Below are 23,623 nucleotides of genomic sequence, written 5' to 3'. Positions count from 1 at the left end.
CAACCGCTTAGAGATTTCCCGCCCCCTCACCTGCATTGTGTTGGAGTATAGTGATGTCCAATTGAGGCGTTTCAGGCAGGGGGGGGGTGTCTGCAAAGGATTTTATAAAGGGCTTGTTTAAAACTACTTTTGAGATTAAGATGTTTGCATTTCAGTATCACTGTCCAATAAATTATGAATAATTCAGAAAGAAAGCCCTTGAAATTAGTAATTTCTGGATCACAACTGTGTTTGTCTACAACATTAAAATACTGCTTTATTTAAGGTAGTTAAAGGTAGGTAAGATAGTTTCAGGTCTGAGCTACTACTGCCCCAGTTTCTGTCCCAAGTACAGTAGGTTTTGCAAAAGGGGATTGTGTATGTTATTAAAAGGATATTTATTTTTAACCTAACAATAATCATGGGTGTAATTTAGATCTATTACAGTAAAACAGCACCACAATCTCCCTCACACAGTTGAATAAACACCACTCTAAAACCATTTTTAGTTAGGTCAGGATTTCTCTTTTGAAGAGGTGATTCTGTATGGGAAGAAGAAATAATTTCAAGTAGTAAGTAACTTCTGAGCATTGATGGGTATTTTCAGTGTGAAGCTATCAGTATCGGCCTTCAAATACCCATATTGGTCAAAGGCTGGTCTGATAATACTGAAGCTCTTCCTAACCTTCTGCCAAGCTCTTATCATCCACAAAAGCCACCACTGTCAAAACCTTTGATCTGACTGGCTCACTGGCTATCAGGTAGCAGACTACTGTGTGTGTGTGTGTGTGTGTGTGTGTGTGTGTGTGTGTGTGTGTGTGTGTGTGTGTGTGTGTGTGTGTGTGTGTGTGTGTGTGTGTGTGTGTGTGTGTGTGTGTGTGTGTGTGTGTGTGTGTGTGTGTGAGTGCACCCGGAGGCCTGGCCAATCTCAGCTGTGCTGCAGGCCGGTGACAGGTTCTAATGCTGGGGCGAGAGGCTGCACGGGCCTCCATGCTCACTCCTGCGATAACACTGACCGACCTCCAGAAGCATACAAATACACGCACTCACTCTCACACACACACTGGCTTAGCTTCCTGATAACTTTTCTGCACTTCAGAAGCAGCCTGTGTGTGTGTTGGATTGATTTTTCAAAGGATTCCTCTTTAGTGCCAGCAGGCCCTCCATCAAAGCCGGCCATGAGAGCCTGTTAGATGTGTGTGTCTGTGTGTGCATGTGTGTCCAACAGCCCTGTGTTTTTGCCATAGAGGTGATATGATGTTATTATGTCCCGCAAGGTTGATTTAGTGCTGAATAACCGGGATGTGTGTAAAGGCTGAATTGAATTTTGTAGCTGTAAAGACCCATCTGGACCACACAGCTTAGTGTGGTGAAGTGTGGATCATTGCTTAAAAACACGCCTAAACCTCTAGCTAACCATTTGGCGGAGGTTTTACAAGCCTAGGTATGTTAAAACATTATTAAATCATCTATTCAAAGCACCCAAGTCTTGCAGGTAGACTTGTTGGATGGTTGGATTTAAGCACATTCGCATCTGTCCCTCATGGCATTCAATGCAATAATGCTTTTTCAATCATTTTCTGCTGTAAGGTAACAAGTGCAGGAATTTAGTTGGAAAACACTCATAACACCCGTTGATTTGACTGAGCCATGACCGGCCGTGACGTATATATTATACGTCACGTTATAAATATTGGAGGAAGGTCTTCAGGATAATGCTGGACAACAAGTGCTCTATGGGCCCGATCGCGGGAATATTCCTTGATAGTCTGAGTATTTTTGTACTCGAGAGTTAGGCCATTTTGGATTCAAGTGCAACTTTAAAACTTTCATAAGAATGAAGGGGCCCCTACTCAAACGATTTATCCAGTTCTCTTCATACATGCATGGGAGATTAGCCCCAGCCTATAAGCAGGCTCTGCCGCCTCTTCGTGAAACCGTGGCTATGCTCATACCGAGGAACCCTTTTGCCATCTGTATGATACAGAGCAGGATATTTGAAGCTGAGAAAATTAAAACACTGTTTTTTGCCGTGTTCCCTCCCCCTTATGTCCTTGTCTTCACTTTTGTCTTTTTCCAGTTTCCTTGTCACGAGAAAAAAAGGGCTTCTTTATTTCCTGTGAAAAACATATTTATTGTACATTTTGAGGGTATTCATAATACTCTCATCACTAATAACACAGATAATGATGTCTGATGCTTCCATAATAAGATTGTATATATGTAACTTGAATCGTAATTGTTGTAAGGATACTCTTCACTAGTTGACTGAGTTAGACTAATGGATAACACGTCGTAAACTGATAAAACGTTGTCACTACCTACATGGTTATTTTTCTCGTTGAGTCTATGAGATTGCTGTGGCTCAGGGGGGAAATTACCATCTACCAATCACAGGTAGGAGTGGTTCAATCCCTTGCCCCTGCAGTCAACATGTCAAAGTGCATGGTTGAAAATTACCTTTTTTTTACAAGACCAGGATTGCCAGTTACACCTTTACACCGAAATATCTGTGTTTGACTCTTCTCTTAGATTAGAGTTGCCAGTTGGGCAGGTTTTCCCACCAGATAACAGTTCAAATCAAACTGATATTGTGAATCTTGTGTGCTCATTTGACTGAGTCATTTCCTGTGCCTCACCGTCTGTCACATAGAGATTGAATTGACCTGATGATGATAATCACGATAAAGATAAAGCAGAAAATGAAGCCTAGATGTCAAGTGTTTGTATCGTTGCTTTTTAGCATGTTGAGTCACAGGAGCATTCTATTGACATCACCTCTAAATCGTCCCTTTCAGCCTTTATCACCTCTCAGTGCTGGCAGCCACAGTGACCAATTCAAATGAATACACTGATAGAATAATCCAGTTGTTTTAGTGTCTTCATGGCGGCATGCCTGGCTGCCTTATCACACACACAAACACACATACACACATGGAGAAACAGGTTGCAGACTCTCTGGCTCCAAAGCACAAGATCTCTCTGATTGCAGAAATTACGGCAGACAGAAAGGAGAAAAGATTAAGGTGCAGTGTAGGTCTGTGTGGATTTGGTTTGACAGGCATGAAGATTGTGGTGTGCTCACAAGTTGTTTGTAATGTGTGTGTTTGTGACTTTAAACCAGCTGAACCGGTGGACCTCAGTGGAGGTGGTGTGTAGTTCATTTCCGTTCAGGCAGAAATGTTTGGCTTTTGTTTTTAATACTGAGAAAAAGATTCATACTTCAAAATATGAATTAGATTTTTTTCTTTTTCAGAAAACATATCTGGTGTCAAACATGTTGCATGATTTTCAGTGTGGGAAAGTATTTACTATAACGTAAACACGTTACACTTAACACACTACTGAGGTAGTAGACCGACAGAGAAATTCATTCAATAAGCAAAAACAACATGCAATATGAAATATTTTAACTTTGTAAAGTAAAAAGTTCCAGTGCAGTTGTTTACTAAACGCTGTATCAGTCAGATGGTCTGCAATAGTTACAACAGATAGTGCAGCTTAGCAATGGCCCCAAAAAATATTTATTTACTTATCTTTTACATTTTTGTTGGCTTATAGAATTGTTGGTTATTTCTGCTGTTGATGTTTAAGGTTGTGGTTATTTTTAAAGCAAACTTTCATATTCCATAAGATAATCATATGTTTTAAGGGATTGCTGTTCTTTAAAGACAACTTTCATGATCTCGTGAGAATAGCCCTGTTTTCAGCTTTGTGATAATTCATTTTCCAGCTGATCGTAGATGCTTTTTAAATGGTTTACTAGGCTTAAGAGGGTGATTAATTGCTCTAGGAATTTTTCATCCTTTCATAAATGTTTAAATTCACAACATTTTAAGAAAAATGGTTTACACTGGAGATGAGGGGTACGAAGACTCAAGTACCTCAAATGTGAATTTAAATTCAATGCTTGAGTAAATCTACTTAATTCCACCACTGGTGTTAACCAAAAGTTGTTATGATTGCATTGTTGATGTCAACATGGAAATAAAAACTGCCTGCTCCTCAGTTGGTTTCCATTGAATCAGAAATCGGAAAATTGGCATCAAGCAATGAGATGGTCAATGGTTCGATCCCCATGCCCTGCAGTCAATACATCCAAATATCATTGGCAAGATATTATAGTCATGCAATGGCCTCAATCCTGATCCTTATTGGATAACTGGTAGAACTCCAAATATTACTGCATCCCTCAATCTATCTGGTCATGAAAAGAGTCTTAGTCCGGTGTTTTTTTTTTTTACATGCAGGTCAGTTTGAGGGCCGCGGCGTGACCCTGCTGGAAGTGTGTGGCAGCTGGCCGGAGAGCTTCGGCGTGCCGCGACACAACTGTGGCTCAGTGGACGCCAGCGACGAAGGCCTCCGGGAGAGACTGGCCGACGCCATGTCCGAGTCCCCCTCCAGGGATATAGTGGGATCTGCTACGGGTAATTAGAGATTGTACAACACACAAATGCCACTTACAAACACATCAAATGTCCACTTCCCGTTGCTATTTCTAGGTCTGAGGGATTACTTGCGATTAAAATAGAATACAGGGTTACTCCTGCTAAATTTATTCTGGTAGATTTTTTTATATTAACTTTTTAGGGTGTGTTTATTGAAAAAGCGAGCTAAACACTGATTTGGCAAGGAGAATATACTGCAAAGTAAATCAGTGTTTTATGTTTTATTACGCCCACTCAGATGAAACAAATGCCGCAAAAAGTGATGGATAAATGTGTGTGTGCATGCGTTTGCCTGCTAGGTTTTGACATATCTGCACATGCCTTGCTTTACTTTGATGCTTCCTGCCTGCAAGTGTGTGTGTGTGTGTGTGTGTGTGTGTGTGTGTGTGTGTGTGTGTGTGTGTGTGTGTGTGTGTGTGTGTGTGTGTGTGTGTGTGTGTGTGTGTGTGTGTGTGTGTGTGTGTGTGTGTGTGTGTGTGTGTGTGTGTGTGTGTGTGTGTGTGTGTGTGTGTGTGTGTGTGTGTAACAGACATGCCGTTGGCCCTGACAGTCCAAATGGTTAACTCGTTTAGGAAGTGGCAGTGCTCTCTCTTTCTCTTTCCCCCCTCCTTAAGTGAACAAGAGTTCCTTTGATTTAAATATCTGTGTGTGTGTGGGGGGGGGGAGTTGTGTAACTCCATAGAGGCAGCAGCCACAGGGGTGGGGTATGGTGGGGAGGGAACTGGGGTAGGGGAGTGGGTAGGGTCACAAGGCCCTAATGGATTTAGCATCGACTATCCCCCCCCCCCCCCCACAAACCATCCCTAGCCATATCCAGTCCCCTTCTCTCGACTTCCCTCTGTTAGGACTTAACCTCATTTGTAGCCTCTCTCTCTCTCACTTCTCATCGCTCTTTTTTACTGCCGTCCCCCCTCCCCCCCACTCCGTGTTTCTTCATTAGATTAGACTTTAGAGACTCCCGGACACTACTAGTCAGTCGCCTCTCGGTCTTGTCCCCCCCAATCGTATTGCATCCTGACCCCACAAACTTCATTACTGATCAAATTACATCAAAATGCTGCCTTCTACACACACACACACAAACACACACACTTTTTCCTGCGCCTTGAGCTGTGCTGAAGACATCATCCACAGGGAATGTGATGGACTTGTTGGTCACTCATTCGCATTCATGCTGGCGGAGAGGCTTTAGTCTCTGCAGCTAATCTAATAGCACAGCACTTCTGCTCTGTGACATAGGAAATGTTCCCGTGTCTGCTGTAAAGAGGAGAGTGATGTAGATGGTCAAGAGTTGGGACTTTAGGAAGGAGGATCTGGTTGGATCGGTGCCGTTTTGCTTAAAGTAGACGAATAGATACAGATTAGCTGTTTGAAGTGATCAATATTAACACTGGAGAAGCTTAAAGACATGTTTTCCTCTAATCTAAAACATTTCTAGCGACGCAGAATCAGTATTTCTGATTGAGTTTTTCCCTATTCAAGGAAATCAAATGTTAAAGTCTTTCATTGGAACCAATCTTTATTGGTTTCAATGGTCCCTATAACGTTTTCAGATTGTTCTACAAATTATTAAACAGTAACAGTGACACTCTGGACAGAAAAGTAACGTATGTCTGTATTAGATGTATTTTTTCCCCCTCTGTTAGCATCATAAATATAACCCTATTCACCTGCTTTAGGTTGGAGGCAGAAGTTTTAGAGACAAATAACTACATTTTGGGCCAATAAAAATACTATCTCTCCTACACACTCCTCTGTTACTTCCTTAACATAGAGACATAACTGTCTAACACTTGCGCTTCTATTGGCTAATGCTCCAACACATTTTACGTGATAGGCTTAGGGACGCGACATCTCTAAGCGGTTGACCAATCACAACAGAGCAGACTGAGCTCTCGTTTCAGACAGAGGGTGAAAAGAGATGTTGCGACACAGGCAGTATGAGAAAAATAAAGAGCTTTTTGAATATTCAAGTTTGTAAACATGTCACAGTAGACTCACAAAATACAAATATGAATCTTAAAAATGAGTTTAATACGGCCCCTTTAAGCAGAACTTGTGTGAAAATGGTCTTCATGGACTTGAGTCTGAAGATTTGGTTTCATTTCACATTTTATTGGAACAAAGCCTTGGTCGGCATTATTTATTTATTTATCATAGTAATTTTGCCATGGTTGTGACATCCAAAGAGTTTTTAATAGTTGCTTTACTTGCAATTAAAATGTTACAATTGTATAACATGCACATTAAAAAGTGTATTTGACAATTGTTGAATTAACGTTAATGTTTTAGTTGAGTCTGAATCAGCTGTTATGGATATATTAATGTGAAATTATCGTTGGTTGCCTTGACATGCTATTCTTTTAGCAGTAGAAGCGCATCTTTTAGGTTCCAATTTCCACGTGTTTGAAAAAATGTGTTTGTGTGTGTGTGTGTGAGAGACATAGATTTAGATGGGTAAAAGCAGATGGTATCTTGCTCTTCATTCCTTTTGGTGTTCGCTGTGGCCCCCGCGCTTAGACACGCACAGCAAAGTGGCGCTTACCCTAACATAGACCTTGAACATGATTGCAAAAACGCTCATGCACACACACATATACACACCTACACACACAAACACAGTCTTACCTCACCTATACACACATTCCCCTCATCTATTTCTCTGTCATGTGTTGCCATGCAACTGTTGAGTGAATTCCCTGCAAACCTTTCAAACTTTTATAAACAATCAGTCTCAACTGAGTCTATGTCATTATTTATTCAATTCCACGGCTATTTATCATCCCCAAAAACAATTTGCATTATGATCATTGACAAAAAATAGATTTGGACGGAAACACAGAACGTAAACAAGACATTCTTTTCACTCTTTCTGTGTCTAATATTGAGTATCTCGGAGCTGGAATGCTCACTGATGTAACAAATCACCGTCTCTCTGACATTCTCTTCCAGCACACACACACACACACACACACACACACACACACACACACACACACACACACAGACACACTCTTTCGCAGATTCACAGGGAAAACAAAGCCTCCAGTCAGGGTAATGGGGCTCTCACGCTAAGGCCGAGACCCAGCGTCGCCAGCTCGGAGGGCAGGTGACACTCACATAGAGAGATGGACGGATGGACGGAGGGAGAGAAGAGAACAGAACATGAAGCAGGGGAGGAAGGAGAGAGTGAGAGAGCCACTGACGACTAAAACACACTGGGGCTGAAATTAGATTTGGCTCCGATGATATAATGTTGCTAACTAGATTTGTCTTATTGGTGCCTGTCCAACATAAATTCCATTGAAGCCATATGGAGAGCGGACTCCTGCTCAACACGACGTGGTGTGTCCCATCTGAGAGTCTTTCCAGCTGAGGAACAAAGACAATATATCTCTATCTATTTACTTATTGGTGGAGGAAGAACTCAGATTTGATACTTATAAGGGCCCTATTCTGCTCATTTTCAGGTTGATATTAGTATGTTGTGCCTCTACTGTGAAATTTTTCAGTGTCTGTCTGAAACCAGAGCCCAGTCTGCTCTGATTGGATAGCTGGTTGGCTCTGTTGTGATTGGTCAATCGCTTAGGGTCGTCCCACCCCTTAGCCTATCACGTACAATGTGGTGGAGTGATAGCCATTAGAATCGCTAGTGCCACATAGTGAAACTTGATTACCAAAACTAAAAGTACTTATTAAGCATAATGGACAGTTTTTTACACACATATAATAAATTACTATATTATGATTAATGATGCATTATTGTGTCCATTTCAGCTGTTACTTCGTATGGGCGTGATGCAACACAGACTTTACAATCAGGATTAAAAGATTGACATTTGATAGTCAGGTATTTTAAATCTGTCATCCCAATGATGAATCAAATTTGAATGTTTGCCCTTAGTGAGGTATATTTTCTTATCTGTTACTTATTGTAGCCTTTAAATAAGTAAAAAGTAAAATATGTATATATATATCAACTTTAACAAAATAGAACTTAATGGTTGTAATTATATATTAGAATTTTCAGTTGTCCTTTTTGTATTTAATTTCTGTATTGTTTTATTGAAAAAAAACTATTTCTTTAAATAAGAAATAGGATGTTTGTTAGGTTTACTTTGGTTGTTACGTGACTTTACTTAATATCAAAATGTCTTTATTATCAAAGGTTAAGTAAACTGAAATGTCTCAGAAATATATTACCATGTCTGAGAGATTTGTCAGGATCGTCTTGATATGAGCCGACATTCTATGAGTCACAGTATCATTACAACTCATGTAACTGTATAATGGTTTGGGTTAAATATCCGGTACTCAGGGTGCCAACAGTGCTCCGTTTGTTTTTCATGTTGCTGTACTGAGCACTGTATGTGTCGGGATAAGTTTGGTTGATTGATGAGTTAAGGGTGCTGGGGACCACCCAAACCATCTGGGTCATAACCAGCTTTGTTTGTCCGATTCCGACTCAAAGAAACTGGGAGTAATAATAATAGTAATAATAGTAAGACTGTCTGAACGGCACAGGACTCAGCTGGCTCTCTCAACGCTTGACTCAAGACAAATATTTAGGGGAGCCTTATCAGCACCCAAAGGTTGAGAGCATTTATATGTGTGTGTGTGTGTGTGTGTGTGTGTGTGTGTGTGTGTGTGTGTGTGTGTGTGTGTGTGTGTGTGTGTGTGTGTGTGTGTGTGTGTGTGTGTGTGTGTGTGTGTGTGTGTGTGTGTGTGTGTGTGTGTTCATGTCAGTGTGTTTGTCTGTATGTCTGTGTATGCGCGTTTGTGCGTTCAATGTGTGTGAGTGTGTTTACAAGACTTTTAATGCGTGTGTTGAGGCCAGTAATTTCATATATATTCAATAGGGTGTGTGTGTGTGTGTGTGTGTGTGTGTGTGTGTGTGTCCTGCACTCACTCTTTAAATGTTCTTATTATTTATGAGCTAGCAGGCGGTGGTCCAAACAGGCACACTGACTTAATAATTGGTCATTTGATGTTGAAACATTGACTGTGGGCTTTTGGCTCGGTGACCTACTGTATGTCGACTTTGGGAGAGTTCCACAGCACTTCTGATGTTATCACTTCAGAGAAAATATTAGCTCAGTTGTACATATGCTGCTCTGTGGGCGTATGTGTACGGGGGAATGCACAAAGGTTCAAGGGAATTCATCCATTGATGTAGTTTCTTGAGTGTTTCCTCTAAATGTTATAGAGATGGCACATTGTTGCTTATTTCTCTCACCCCATTTACTAATCAATATTACACTAGACGGCCTTGTGCTTTAGTAGCATGCTGCTTTTCCATTTGGACCAAGAGTTCTTTTTGCCATTTGATGAATGTGCTCTGTATATTACAATGACCTATCAAATATAGTGCTTCAATGTTTCAATGCCAGTGGACTCTGCTAAGAGCCTGTAATCTATCGTATGCATCTAACCAGTGTTTTGCACTTGACTGGAAAAATGAAATACATTACTCATTACTGTTACTCATTTCTAAAGCACCATAATTGCTTTAGTCCCTCTGGGCAGTAATTGATTCATACTCGTTTTTTTGTTATGTTGATCGTCTAGTTTGGGGATTCCCTTTAAAACCACATGGACTGATTTACACCTGCTACGTTCATATTTTCACCCTTTTCCATCCTAGAGGGTAAACGTGTTTTTATGTTTTCAATAATACTAACATACCCATTTTGGGAAAGTTATATCTACCCATACACATAAGTTTGAATTATGGAAAGAGCATATGTTGGTATATAACCAAGACTTTGAATTTTAGACAATATCCCATGTTTGTTTTTTGTGGCTAAAAAGGTATAGCCAAACTCATACCTCGTTCCTCATACCACAATGGGCCTGCACTGTCCATTTATATACATCATACATGTCGAATGTAACGCTGACAGGCATTTGTGATGCTGTCTTAGGTGTGAGTAATGCTGTTTAGGCGGTGTGTCATACTCTAATCAGCTGTTGCTATGCCATTTTAATTCTCACACATACATATGATTGGATGGTCCAACTTTATTTCTATCAAATAGTGCTTACAATTGAAATCATTGCTAGAATAGCTAGTCCCAGAATTACTCAGATTCAAGCAAATACATAACAGGGCGTTAGACCTACCAACACTCTGGTCCTTTTTTGGAAAAAATGTGTATGACAAAGTTTAATCATACCCTAAAGTTATAATTTGTACAACTGTCAGACTGAAATATCCCAGTTGTACAGTACCACTGCCACGAACTAGCCAAAATCTGAATATTCTGTATTTTTGGGAATACATTTTTTAAATCTAGACTTTATGTTGGCCACATCTCTCTTTGAAATGATCATTATTCTACTGCTTAGTGAACAAGTCCAATTGTCTTCCAGCAATGATTATTGATGTAGATTGTTGGAACTACATGAAAACCATATTAAAAATAAGGCATACCCTTTAGCCAATCAAAACTACAGCAACATACATACACAGTTTGTTTTTTGTCACAGTTAAAAGCATCTATTTTCTACATTCAAAAGTTTGGCAACACTCACAAAAGTCGGTTGGACTAGTCCATAGTCCTCAGATCAAAATCTATCAATTTGTTTTTAACGATGCTTGGTTACCGATAGCCACTGTTCAAATTAACATGACTAAACTCTGACCGGTAGATAATGTCCTTTTTTATAAAACATATTTTATATTGAGTTGAGCAGATGTAGACAGATCCTAGATAACACAACCATCCAGACAATCTTTTATTAGCTTGAAGTATGCTTTGATCATACCATCAATATGCGTCTCTTGTCACTTTACAATAAAGTAGCTAATTTGTGTCTTCCAATGAAGCATGAAGCAGTGCAAACGAGCTGCACAGAAACTTAATTTTTTATGATTACATAAAAATGAATCGCCTCTTTAAGTGTTCCTATTATATCAATCTTTCCATAGAAAACCTCATTAATTGGTCTATTAAGGAAACATGGAAACTAGACTGCACGCCTGTTCCGACAGCTGTGTAATTTAATGGTTGTACAATACATCCTGTATTTGAATTGGCCGCATACTCCTTTCACACAAAGCCAAGCTATTATCCATCCTGCCGACTGACTGGTTTCTCTGCTATTCAGCCTTGTTTTTAATGCACTGATACCCATCATAAGAGCAACAACGCACAGGGACAGTTTCAAGGGGGGGTGCGCAGGCTTGGAGGTCCTTCTTTTTCTTTAAATCAGTACAGACGTCCGCTGGCTTGATTTGTACACATAGACAAATAATCATACAGTCACACACACCAACAAGAGTAACATGCATGCAAGCTGTATACACTTCTTCCACTGTAATGCTGGCTGGCTAGCATACTCTCTTGCTGGAGTTCATGACATGCTGTAAGCAAATCACTGACAGTTTACATGATAAAAGTCACTGAGAAAAAGCACATTTGGTCAAACTTTTTTTTGGGCAGGGTGTTGTTGAAGTTTAGTTTCCAATCAAGTGTCTGTAATGTGTCAGCAAATAGGATTGGATTTCAAGTATGGTTTAAAATGTAGAAGGTTAACTTTTTTTGTGTAGTCAAATGATACCTCAGTTTTGATACAGATATAACACTTAATGTTTAAGCCTTTTAAGGCTTTGTGTAAAGTTGTAGAATGTCATACCAACATAAGTAACTGTACAAGTGCTTATGGAAGAATTAATAAACGTAAGTTAAAAGTTGGCAAAACTATGATTTAGATCATCTTCTACTCAATTATTAAATTAGGAAATAAGGCTCTGAATCTTATCAGAGATGACATTCCAGATGTTGACACTGTGAACCTTCTCTACCATAAAAGTAAAGAGGTTTTAGACCCAATCCTAGTGCTATTAGCCTCATCGTAATTGTTGTGTATGACTTATTTAATAGATTTGCCAACAATACACAGTCTTGACAGGACATGGTTAAGTAAAGTTCAGTTCTAGCATAAAATGCTCTTGTGCATCTACTATGTGTCACCCAACACCAAAATATTAGCTTTATGGTCCAATCACACAAGAACGTTTTACGGCTAATATTAGTTTTTTATAGGGGCCGTACAAAGTGTGAATCTTTCGCATTGAGTTCAACTTGGAACTTGGCAGTTTCTTGGCTGGTTAGTGTTTTAGGGATAAACTCTCTAGCAAAACTACTGTACCCACTAGCCCTGAGAATATTCACTTAATCATCAAGCATCCAGTGCAGATGAACACTGCTGTGAGACTGGAGCTAATAAGCCTATTGCCAAAAGCAAATATTGTAGGAAAGAAAATGACTGAACATGTCACGGATACAGTCAAAAACCACTAATAGGTTCTCCAAGTGTGTGGAACTCAACTGTAAGAATGAATAGTTCATATTTCCTCATATTTCTTCATCTGGTGTTTTGACGTTAGTACATGGAAGGTTTGTGAAGTAGTATGAATTGTGCCTGCCCCACACATACACACTTACACGTGATCTTTATGAAACTGGCTCCATTATAGGCTCACTGACTTGCTGTGGTCTAGCGGTGACAGGTAGAGATTCATTTACAGGACATCAGTGAAAAAAACGTTGGCCAGTGGAAGACAAGGAAAAGAGATTGGAGAGCTGATGTGTCTGCTTTTGGTTTCCTCTCGCAAAATGAACTTAGTTTAGGTTTTCAACATACCAGTCAGATTTGTCATGAACTCCAAGTCCTTTCAGTCTGTCCACAAAAAGCTGACTGGATAAATAATGGATCAAACATGCCTTGTCAAAATGTGACTTCAACCATCCATTGAAGTCTTTCAGCGTCTGACGTTGGCGTAAATATGGCCCGTCTTTAGCTACCGGCTCTCTCGCGGCTTCCATGTATGTACCGCTGTTTGTATATTGTTCATAGCATAATTGTGACTATGATCTCAATAGCAGGCCTAATGTACAGACTGAAGAACTCACGCAACGGACCACACACGCGCACACCATTTGGATACTTGACTAACTCAAAACTATTAGTTAATCATTTTGTGACATGCCCAGAGGGCCATGTTGTCCCCTTTGCTTTAACCAAAGAGGGGGAAGAAAGCGCGAGAGAGAGCAAATGAGTACACTCTCTCCCTGAAAGCTACTCAGCGCTGGCGTGACAGACAGAAAGAACAAACGCAGGGAGGAAGAGAAGGGGGGGAAGACGTCAGGGACTGAGTGAAAGAACAGAAAAGGGAATGCGGGGCTGGCTGAGGCCGGAGAGTATGGTGCTGAGAGAGGAGACGACGAGTGTGAAAGCAGAGTGTGGTCATTATATCTGCCCTTCAGCGCCCCCCCCCCCCCCCCCCCCCCCCCTTCATCTTTCCTCCCAACCTTTCTTTCTCTCTTCTCCTCTTCCTTCCCACTCTCTCTCCATCTTGCCAGGAGAGAGTTTGAGGGTAATACGCGGTGACAGTGTGAGACGATGAAGAATAATTCCTGTATTCAGAGCCGCCACTGCTCGCCCCTCCCCCCTCTTCATCCTCCTCATCCTCTCTCTTAGCTCCACTGACAAGTCAGGCCTGGATATCATTGTATCATTTATCCCAGCCTCGCCTCTGCCGCTCGGCCTCGTTTGCCCAGAGGGAAGTGTGAAAAGTGTGCGTGTGCGTGTCTACATGTGTGATGCTCTCAGTGTGAATGTACTTGTGTGTATGTGTCCCTGCGTGTTAGTGTCACAGCGCACTTGTGTCGACGTTGTGTGTGCGGCGCTTGAGCTGACTGCAAATGGGCTTTTGTGGACTTTTTTGGAGACTGCACTTAACAGCTCGCTCAAGGGAAACACACACACGGACGAGGGGCTGTAAGGGTTCATAGAAAAGGAGGGCAAGTGAGAGCAGAGTGAGTGGAAGAATTATAGCGGGATAGAAAAAGAGAGAGATGGTGAGAGTGGTGGGAAGCGCTTTTTAAAGCCATGTTCCCGCATCTGTTTTGGCTCGGTCAGACAACAAGAGGGCCGGGGATACACTTTGTACAGAGCATCAGAAATGCAGTTGTGGCTAAGGGCGATCCACTTTACCCAATCTGCTCCACCACCGGCAGCCGCGGCAGCACGCAGTAAAAACACTTGTCGCTGCCGTCTCTGTTGCTCTGCTGACCGGGGCAAACAACTCACTGTGATATTGCCTCATAAGTTAATCAAATGTAGGTACATTATGCTTGATACTTGAATATGCTTTAAGAAAAAAAAATCAGCCTACATCACAGCTCTCCAATAATAGGGTTCCATTTATTTTGTTGGCAGCTCATTCCTTAAAACAGAAGCCTCAGATTCCTTATAATGATGTGAAATATGAAAGGTATATTTCAAGCCTGTTAAGCAAATAAGTTGTCAGGCTTTTTTTAATCAACTAAGATTTGTTTGAAAATGTTTTAAATTTTAATTCACTGAATGTATTTGAAAATTTGGCTTATTCAGATGTGATATATATTTAGACATATTTAAGATTTACAGTCCAATACAAGATGGGCCATTTTCCATTATACTTTTAGAAATTGCTGGGGGCCAATTAAAAGCGGACCACGGGCCGCATTTGGCCCCTAGGACGTAGTTTGGACACCCCTGACTTAGCTGTTATAGACACACTAAGTCGAATAACCAACATTGTATACCCTTTACTTATTTTTTTGGTGTGAAGCTAAATTTCATGTCAATTTAAGGTAATATTGTATATTGGTCCAGTAGGTTGTCAGAAATTGGAGTGCACTTCTCCAGGTACTCTCTGCACATAGACAGGGTGGAAACATATGTTGAGGTCCATTCTTTATTATACCTCAGAAGAATCATGTAAATTATGTTTACATTTGTCCAGCTCTTGCAAAAAAAGACACATATCTTTGTTCAATCCCATATTCAAAATGTGTGAAACAGTATTTATACTATAATTGGACATTAAGCCTCCTCTTCCATGATCATTTGTGACCAATCACGCAGAACTTGCCAGCTAACGAATCAGAGCAGATTAGACTGGTTTCAGACAAAGGATGAAAAGAGGTGCTGCAGCACAGGCAGTTTGAGAAAAATAAAGAGCTTTTTGAACATTTAAGCAGGGAGACATGTCCCAGCAGAGACACAAAATACTAATATGAGCTCTGAAAATGAGCGTAATAGAGCTGCTTCAACATTTTAATCCAGCAATCAAATTCATCATTATCAGACACTGAATCCAATATGATTTAAAACCAGCAAACAAAGGCAACACATACAGTTTAGGCAAAGTGTTTATATTCACACGCAAAGTCACACTTTTAACAGATAATGTGTTCTGGAGAGTGCGTTCACTCAGCCCACATGTATACACACATTCTGCTCACACCCTGTCATATTGAGTCTCATGTATACACATAAATTACACACACACAATCTCTCCTAACATGACCCTGCATGCGGGTGTGTGTGTATCAATAAAATATGGTTACATGAATAAGTGATAAGATACATAATGGAGAGGCAGCTGAGCTGAGCTGAGCCAGGCCAGCTTTCCAAAACACTGGAACTTCCTGTCAACACAATGTCCAACCAAAGACACACATACAAACCTGAAACCTTCCAATTACCCAATGATCGCTTTACCTCCGGAGCCATGCCCCTATAAACACAGTCTGGTTTGATCCCTGGCACCTCCAGAGAGAGTATCAAAGTGTCCTTGAGCTAGACAGTGGCCCAATTCCAAACCAAACTATACATCCTCAACACTCTGACTGAGTGAAATCATTCTGTAGTGACACTCTCAGCTGAAAGAGGCTCCTTCTTAAAGGTGTAGCTTGTTAAGACAATGAAAAGTTTTGGGACAAACTCCCCTCTCTCTGGCAGAAACAGGAACTGGAACTATTCCTAACAAAAGTTTGTAATCAGCATCTCTTAGACATCTTCTTGTTTGTAAGTCTACTATTTATGAGCTGCTTTCCTGTAAATATACAAAACCATACAATCATTTCCACTTTTATACAGTTTATTACAATAGATGCAGTGACATATGATCCTAAGGAAAATAATAATATACAATTTAACTTTTAAGTTGTCAATATCTGTATTTCAATTTCCATTGTATCATCTTATTTCAGCAGTAAATGTTTTCATGGAAGTGTTTGTACACAGAATGTTCCATAAGGGACACTTAATGCAATAGACATTGTCAAGTAGGGCAGCTGGTTAAGTCAGGATCATAAACCAGAGTTCAATAACTCCCACTCCTCTCTAGTTGATTTGAAATGGCTCTTCATTTGGCAGACCCTCCACACGCATGCACAGAGTGGAAGTAGGTAGGGAGAGGGTATGGATTCGAATTGGCGCTAAAGAACTCTAAGTGCCCCTGATCAGCAGGTTGGCACCTTACTTGTCAGCCACCGTCATCAGTTGATAAGTGTATGTGTGAATCATGGGCATAGTCTCTATGACGTCATCTCAAGCTTTCAGGAGAGTGAAGGGCAATGGGGATGTCTCTGATCACCACCTTGGCAGTGGCAGTGTCGCACAATTCCCGACTAATCCAATAATGGGCAAAGAGTTGGAGTGTTGAAAGATCATATGTAAAGTTTGGCATTAAAAAATGCATTGGAGCTAACTCGCTTTTAAGAAAGGCCTGAAATGCCCTATCGAGCAATGGCCATTTTGAGCTCTTCTCATTGGCACTGTAGGTTGCTGCTTGGTGTGAAGGGGTGGATGTTTGTATGTGTTGTTTGCGCCTTGAGATATGTCATCTAATCCGGCTTGACACCACATTTCCACTATACAAAGCATGATATGCAAAAAAGATTCCTTGCTTGAGTTGACTGAAAATGTCAGGGTCACATGTTGCGTCTTAATTACTAAACCATCAGGAAACCCATGTTAATAATCCCCATCCTTGAGTAGTGTCTGGCTTGTGATATCAAGGTTTGGTATTGGTTTTGCCTTCACAGAGTGAAGCAAGATGAGACATACATTAGCACGTTTTAAAGGCTGTTACCTCTCTGAGGCTTTGGAATACGATCATATCCTCTCCCTCATATCCTCTCCTTTATGAAAGGAAGGTGGAGAGCATTGATTTCAAGTTAAAGCCAAACACTGGCAAACAAAGTGTACCAATCAAGTCAGACCTAGACTGACTGAACCACAGGCAGATAATAAAAATGGAGCACTGTTATTATTTTCTGTGTTTTCCTACTCATGCAGACAGATATGATAATAAGACATCATTGAGAATCTTTGAAGCCACATGTCCAAGATGAAAGCCGAGCCATAATTACGACACATTAAAACACTTAGAGCTGACATATGAAAAGCTTCATGTTGATGCTATATAGATAATGGTGTCTCTTTTTTCCACTCCAGGTCACTTAAATGCAAACAAAAGCAATACAAGGATCTTCTGCCGCAAACTGACTGTAATTTGATAGAAGACCAGATAGCAAGAGCTTTTGACACATGCATTGGCGCTATTTCAAGACTCTTATTGGTTTGTGTATGTTGTGTTTTCCTATTAAGAGGTTGTAAAGGGTTTTTTTTTTTAAACTTAGAGAAATTAGCATCCAGATTGGTCTATGAAGTGAATTTCATTAGGAAATGTAAAAGGATTATTTTCATTAGGTCATTGACCTAATTATTAATACACGTCAAAGCCTTCTAGTTTTAATTTATCCAGGCATAAATGTCTGCTAGAGATAAATCATTTATCTAAGCTATGTAGTTTGATCAAAAAAAATCTCATATATAGAAGTAAAATAAAGGGATATACCTATCAAATGTAATTCCATTGGTGTTGTGAACATACCCTTCCTAGCCTTAATTTATGTTTCCTTATCCTAACTATTCATAATAATTGCAATTTGGATGTCTTGCAATTATGCAGGTCGAATTTTTGTGCAACTGCTACTTTTCTCACCATTTTATAATTGTGGTAGTGTAAACAACATATAACTGCTGTGGGCCTTTTCTGAAAGATCTGACAACTAAATGAGTAGTCAAGCAAAGATTTTGCATTTGTATTTAATTTGGAATAGTTTCAAATTAAATACTAGTATGAGGCTTTTCATAAATAAAATCTATAGGTTTAAAGGGGTCGTGGCTGTTAATTAGGAATGTGACCCCTTCCTCTCACTGCTTCACTTTGTTCCAATCAATGAAAACAAAAATTGCTCTTATGCAAGAAATGTCCTTCATTTTCCTTGTGTCACTAATCCAGAATCTGTGATGGCAAAGATCAGAATTGGTCTTTTAATTTCTCCATGGCCCCACTCAGCAAGCATTTGGTGGGTTGCTCAGTTTTGAAGTCAACCATGAGTCTTTGGCTGATTGGCTGTGCATCTTTGCAGGTTATTCTCTTTCTTCTGTTGTTTTCGAATGTAAACATTCTGACCTCTGTTCTCTTACCGCATCTAAACTATTCAAAGAAATGAGTCATAGCTCAAACCCCATGTACCAAACAAATTGTTCAATAAACCCAAGCATGATAGATTGGTGTTCTTTGAAAACAGCTTTTCTACTCTGTATAAAGGCAATGCAAATGTAATGGAAGCTCCTTTGTAAGGCGCTCTATGTCTACAAGCAGCTTTTCAAAAGACCCTGCTCCTTTATACAAGCCATGAACTTTGTCCCTTTGACCATTTGCTGACTGCTTCACTGATAGTGTGTGTACAGTATGTGTTGGTCTGTCTCTCAGGGATAACCTGTACACAAGTACCTATGATACATTGGTGTTGTGCCTAATGGACCCTTGTTTTTCCTCTTACCAGCTCTGTAGTTTTACACAAGTTTGCTTTCATTTGCTGTTGTTCCAATTTCACACATGCTCTGTGAAAAGCATCGCAGAGAACCTGGTATGTGGGTGTTTGTGAGTATATGTGTGTGCTTGATTTCAGTGTGACTACATTGCGTGAGAAAAGTCAAGCAATATTAGGTACATGGTTAGGGTCAAAAAGCCTCCTGGCCTTTACGTTTAACACACACCATTGAAATTTGTCAATTTGAGGCCTCTAGCAGATAAACAAGTCCTGTACAGGAGCTGGGATGTGAAATTGGGGAAGAAAGACTTAATGTGTATTGACTATTGCTGTGTTTAAAGTAGCACCCTTCTGTACTTCTGTAAACCCAGATTACAGATGCTCTGTTAAACACAGCAGTACAAATGAAGTTATACATGTGGGGTTTTGGCATTTTTTAAGGGATGTACCACTATACTGGTGTCAACAACAAGGCACCAATATTTTTATAGGGTTAATTAAAAGTCTATAATGATTTGGTACCGTGAACAATCGTTGCTACCTAGCTAGCTGGCTAACATCAGCAATCATCACTTTTGGTTAGTGCGATTAGAGACAACACTACACAGTCAAAATGCTGGCACTGAATAAGTATTCTTGCACAATAATGGGCTGTGTCTGGTTGCACTAATATCCAGTTGTTACACATGGTCAGTATTCCAAGGCTTCATGTATCAATTTGTTCAGTTGACAGAGCATCAGACCTTTAGACAGATTACCGCTGTTTATTTCCTGCTTTATACTTAAATACTTTCATTATTGGTCCACCATCACAATGAACCTCAACCATAGAGAGATCATTAATCCAACCATTTTGGACAATAGCTTATACAAAAAGCATGACTATAAGGCATATAACTCAGGATAAGTAATATAAGCTTGGTAGTTTCCAAGGTTTCATTGTAGAGTGTAACCATCCAATATGTTATTCAGAATGGTTTACAACAATTACTACATGAATGCTATCAATTTAGAGATTTTGTTTTTAATAAAAACGTAGAAATGTTGAATCGAACCTGCAACACTTTATTAATCCTGACAGAAATCGCATGGTACTGCGGCCAAGACAAAAACCAAAAAAACAATATACACAAGGGGATAAGAAAGGGGCAAATACAATTCAAAAATAACCATAAGGGAAGTGTCTTACATTAAGAATAGCACTTTAGTTTCAGTCAAAGCACCGCTAGAGGTAGGTTTGCATATTCATCTCTAAACCATGTGTTCAGTGTGATGCACTTTCCCCTTCTCTTTCACAAAAAACACACAAATATACACACACACTGTTGAGTAGCAGCTTTATCTTGCCCCCACCTTGGTGTGGTTGTAGGGTGGGTCAGGTACATGATGTGATGATGAGCGACAGTTTCCTGACATTGTAGTGTCCATCAGTTTCCTCAGCAGACACTTAACACCAGCAACCTCTTTCAGCTGAGACCAGCCCTCCTGTCCAAAACCATTGACAGGGGTCTCCTAGATGCTTGTCAAAGGACATCAAACCATATGTGTGTGAGTGTGCATATGTATATATGTGCTTGTGTGTTCAATAGTCTTCACTGTGATTTGTTTTCCACCATGGGCAGTTTGCTCGTGAAGTGCATATACATCTAAAACTTCTTGAATGTGCTTACAGTCTTTTTTAAAGTGGGTGTGCAAGCCTTAAGCTCTTTTTTGATACCTAAAGAAAAGAGATTGAATTTCCGCTAACCCCACTTTACATCAACTGAGATACGGAGGTAGCTTCTTCAAAACCAACATACAAATATTACATATCTTCATCGTTCCTTGGTATTCTCTGTCCAAGTGTCTTTGCTCTACTGGGGGGATGAATACCAAAAGATATTCCGTCATTTGGTATTTCAATTATAATAATGAAATGTGAAATTGTTTGGTTGAGATATGGTGACTGTAAAAGCCATAGCGTGTGATTCACATAATTATTTTTAAACCATTCAGTGTGCCCAGTGACATGTATGGAAGCATCTTCATGTATTTAGTCAAATGTTTCATTTGATTAGATACCAGTATGTACATAATGTTTGATCCAACACAGATGGACCATAAGTCTCAGATGTATTGACTTGTATCATTGTAAAAGCTTGATCTGTAGAATCATAAACATGTGTTAGCCAAAGAGCTTGATTTCTACAATATTCCAAAATCCAATGGAGAAATCCCATTGCTCTTATACTATGTATACTGCAGTTCATTCTTAAAATGGACAAACACTTTGAGCTATGTCGTAAGCGTTACCTGAAATACAGAAGAACTTTGCGTTTGGACGGGTTCATCAAAATAACAGCTGCACTTAAAGAGGCTCAAACAATTGTGCAGGGATTGCCCGTGTCCCCTATAATTCAGAGATAAACCCCAAGTTTATTGTACCTGTACTTTTATTTTCAAAACATTTCCTTGAGTTCAGAACATCCTTAAATTGAATTATTTTTATTCATTTGTATGTATTTTTGCTGACTATACAAATTCAGCTGAATAGATTAAATACATTATTTTCCATATTTTCTGTTTTTGTTACTCACTCGAGAGACCAGTCTCATACTGTTCTTGCTCTCTTTTGGCTCACGACCAGCAGTCTCCCTATAAAAGCACTTACATACAGTGTCCAGTGGTGCGGCGGCCGTCAGTCTGCTTTGGGTAAATAGCCGGTCAAATCCTGGGTCAGCACTAGGTTTTCATTAGAGGCCTAATTCAAAGCGGCCCGAATAGAGTGTCAGGAGTGTCCCGGCCTGTTGTTGGCACCCCTTATAACACACTCTAATGAGCAGCCGCTGGGAAAGTTGTGGTCAGCTGTGTATTCAGAGCGGGTGTTGCTCAGAATATACGGCCAGAGAAGACGCAGAGAAAGTCCCTGCTCAAGGGCCTGAATTAGCCCCATGAATCACTTTCTTCTTTTTCATTTGTTTCTTAATCACGCAACCTGTTGAGTATCATGATTAACGGGGCTAGCTGGTTGCTGTGGTTTGCCCTGTGGAGTTCAAGCAAGAGGCCGGCATTCTCTGTGGATTTGCAGAATGTGAGGTGGCTGTCTTTATGAAGATGTGTAAAACATGTCTTTTGTTATTAAAAAACATTTACTTAAGTACTATAGTTAAATATTATTTTGAGCTACTTGTACTTACATTGAACAACCACAACACTCAAATGCTCTTACATGAAAGAGAAACAGGATCAAAATAAATACCATATTAAAATGATACTGTAATCCCATACTGTAATCCATACTGCATCACGAGTACTATTACTTTTGAAGCTTGAAGTACATTTATCTTTGAATTCTTCTGTACTTATTATTATACATATTATTCTGAAATAGGCCACCGTGCAGAATAAGTATTTTTACCTTTTGTGCCAAAACTTTTATACTTAAGTAACACTTTGAAAACAGGACTGTTACTTGTAGCTGAGTAGTTTAAGACCATACTACTTTTTTTATTTTTTTAAATAATTATTTGATATGCTCTTTACCTTTGCCGCTTTATCGCTGAAATGTCCTCACTGTGGGATGAATGTCTCATTAGGATTATCCAAATTTAACACCAGTGCATTTCATCATGATGTTTGCCTTTGGCTTACAAAAAAAAGAGAAAGAGTTTTTTTATTGAGCTATATCCAGGTAAGTCCAGAGTGTTTGAGCAGTGCATTAAAAGAAAAGAGGTTTCAACATCCAGCTAGAGCTCCATTTAAACTCTTGCCATCTATCCTGATGTAATGTATGTGGTGTGTGTGTCTCCAGCCGCATTATAGTGTGCTGTCTTTTACACTGGAGGGTGTGTTAAGCCAGGCTTTTCACAGTCCATCAGGATGATCTCCGGTAGATGTTAATGAGCTTTCCCACTAATGTGGACTCAGTCGTTCAACTGGCCGGCTTTCTAAGGATTGTGCAGAGCAAGGGCTCACGTAGCAATGCCAACATGCTTTCATATGTAACACATCGGTAATATTAATGGAATTTTACATATATTATTGGTGCGGTATCTTTGAGTAGGTTAAAGTAGGCATATGCTGTTGCTTGATGGACATTGTTGGTGGTTGGAGATGTTCTGAAAGCAGTAACCTTTTAGAAAATACATTTGAGAATTGGTTCACGCCGTTTATTCCTAGAACTCCATTTCGGTTTATCATTAGCTCCCGCTGAGGTAGAACTCTCAGTCATGATTTCCTTATGTTCTGCCTCCATGGGAGCTAAATTGGCAACATCGGGGGGAAAGGCAGCAGAGTAAAAACCTTCATCACTTAAGGAAACAAATCCATGTCACTTGGCACTTTCTATATCATGAATAAAATGATGCCTCAGATAGAAATTCTATTAGATATCTGGTCAAAAGGTATTATGGTAGAAGGTCAGAGAAGGGGCCAATCCAGGTCAGGAGAAAGGGAAGTTCATGCCGTAAAGTGGGATATGACATGTATAACCCACTTTGTATTATTAACTTAAAAAAACAACATGTTATTTAC

At 39.9% G+C, this 23,623-nt stretch overlaps 1 protein-coding gene across 1 annotated transcript in view; it reads left to right on the top strand.

Moving 5' to 3' along the window:
* bcas3 (BCAS3 microtubule associated cell migration factor) overlaps positions 1-23,623 on the top strand; it is a 290,982-nt gene that overhangs the window by 258,407 nt on the left and 8,952 nt on the right. Inside the window, exon 23 of the mRNA XM_063907800.1 lies at positions 4,230-4,406. Coding sequence (XP_063763870.1) covers positions 4,230-4,406 — 177 coding nt within the window. The remainder of the gene's footprint in view (positions 1-4,229; positions 4,407-23,623) is intronic.

The sequence above is a fragment of the Eleginops maclovinus genome, chromosome 18 (assembly GCF_036324505.1).
Source record: "Eleginops maclovinus isolate JMC-PN-2008 ecotype Puerto Natales chromosome 18, JC_Emac_rtc_rv5, whole genome shotgun sequence".
In the NCBI taxonomy this organism is placed as follows: Eukaryota; Metazoa; Chordata; class Actinopteri; order Perciformes; family Eleginopidae; genus Eleginops; species Eleginops maclovinus.
The sequence above is the reverse complement of the archived record's forward strand: the minus strand, read 5'-3'. Positions and strand labels throughout refer to the sequence as shown.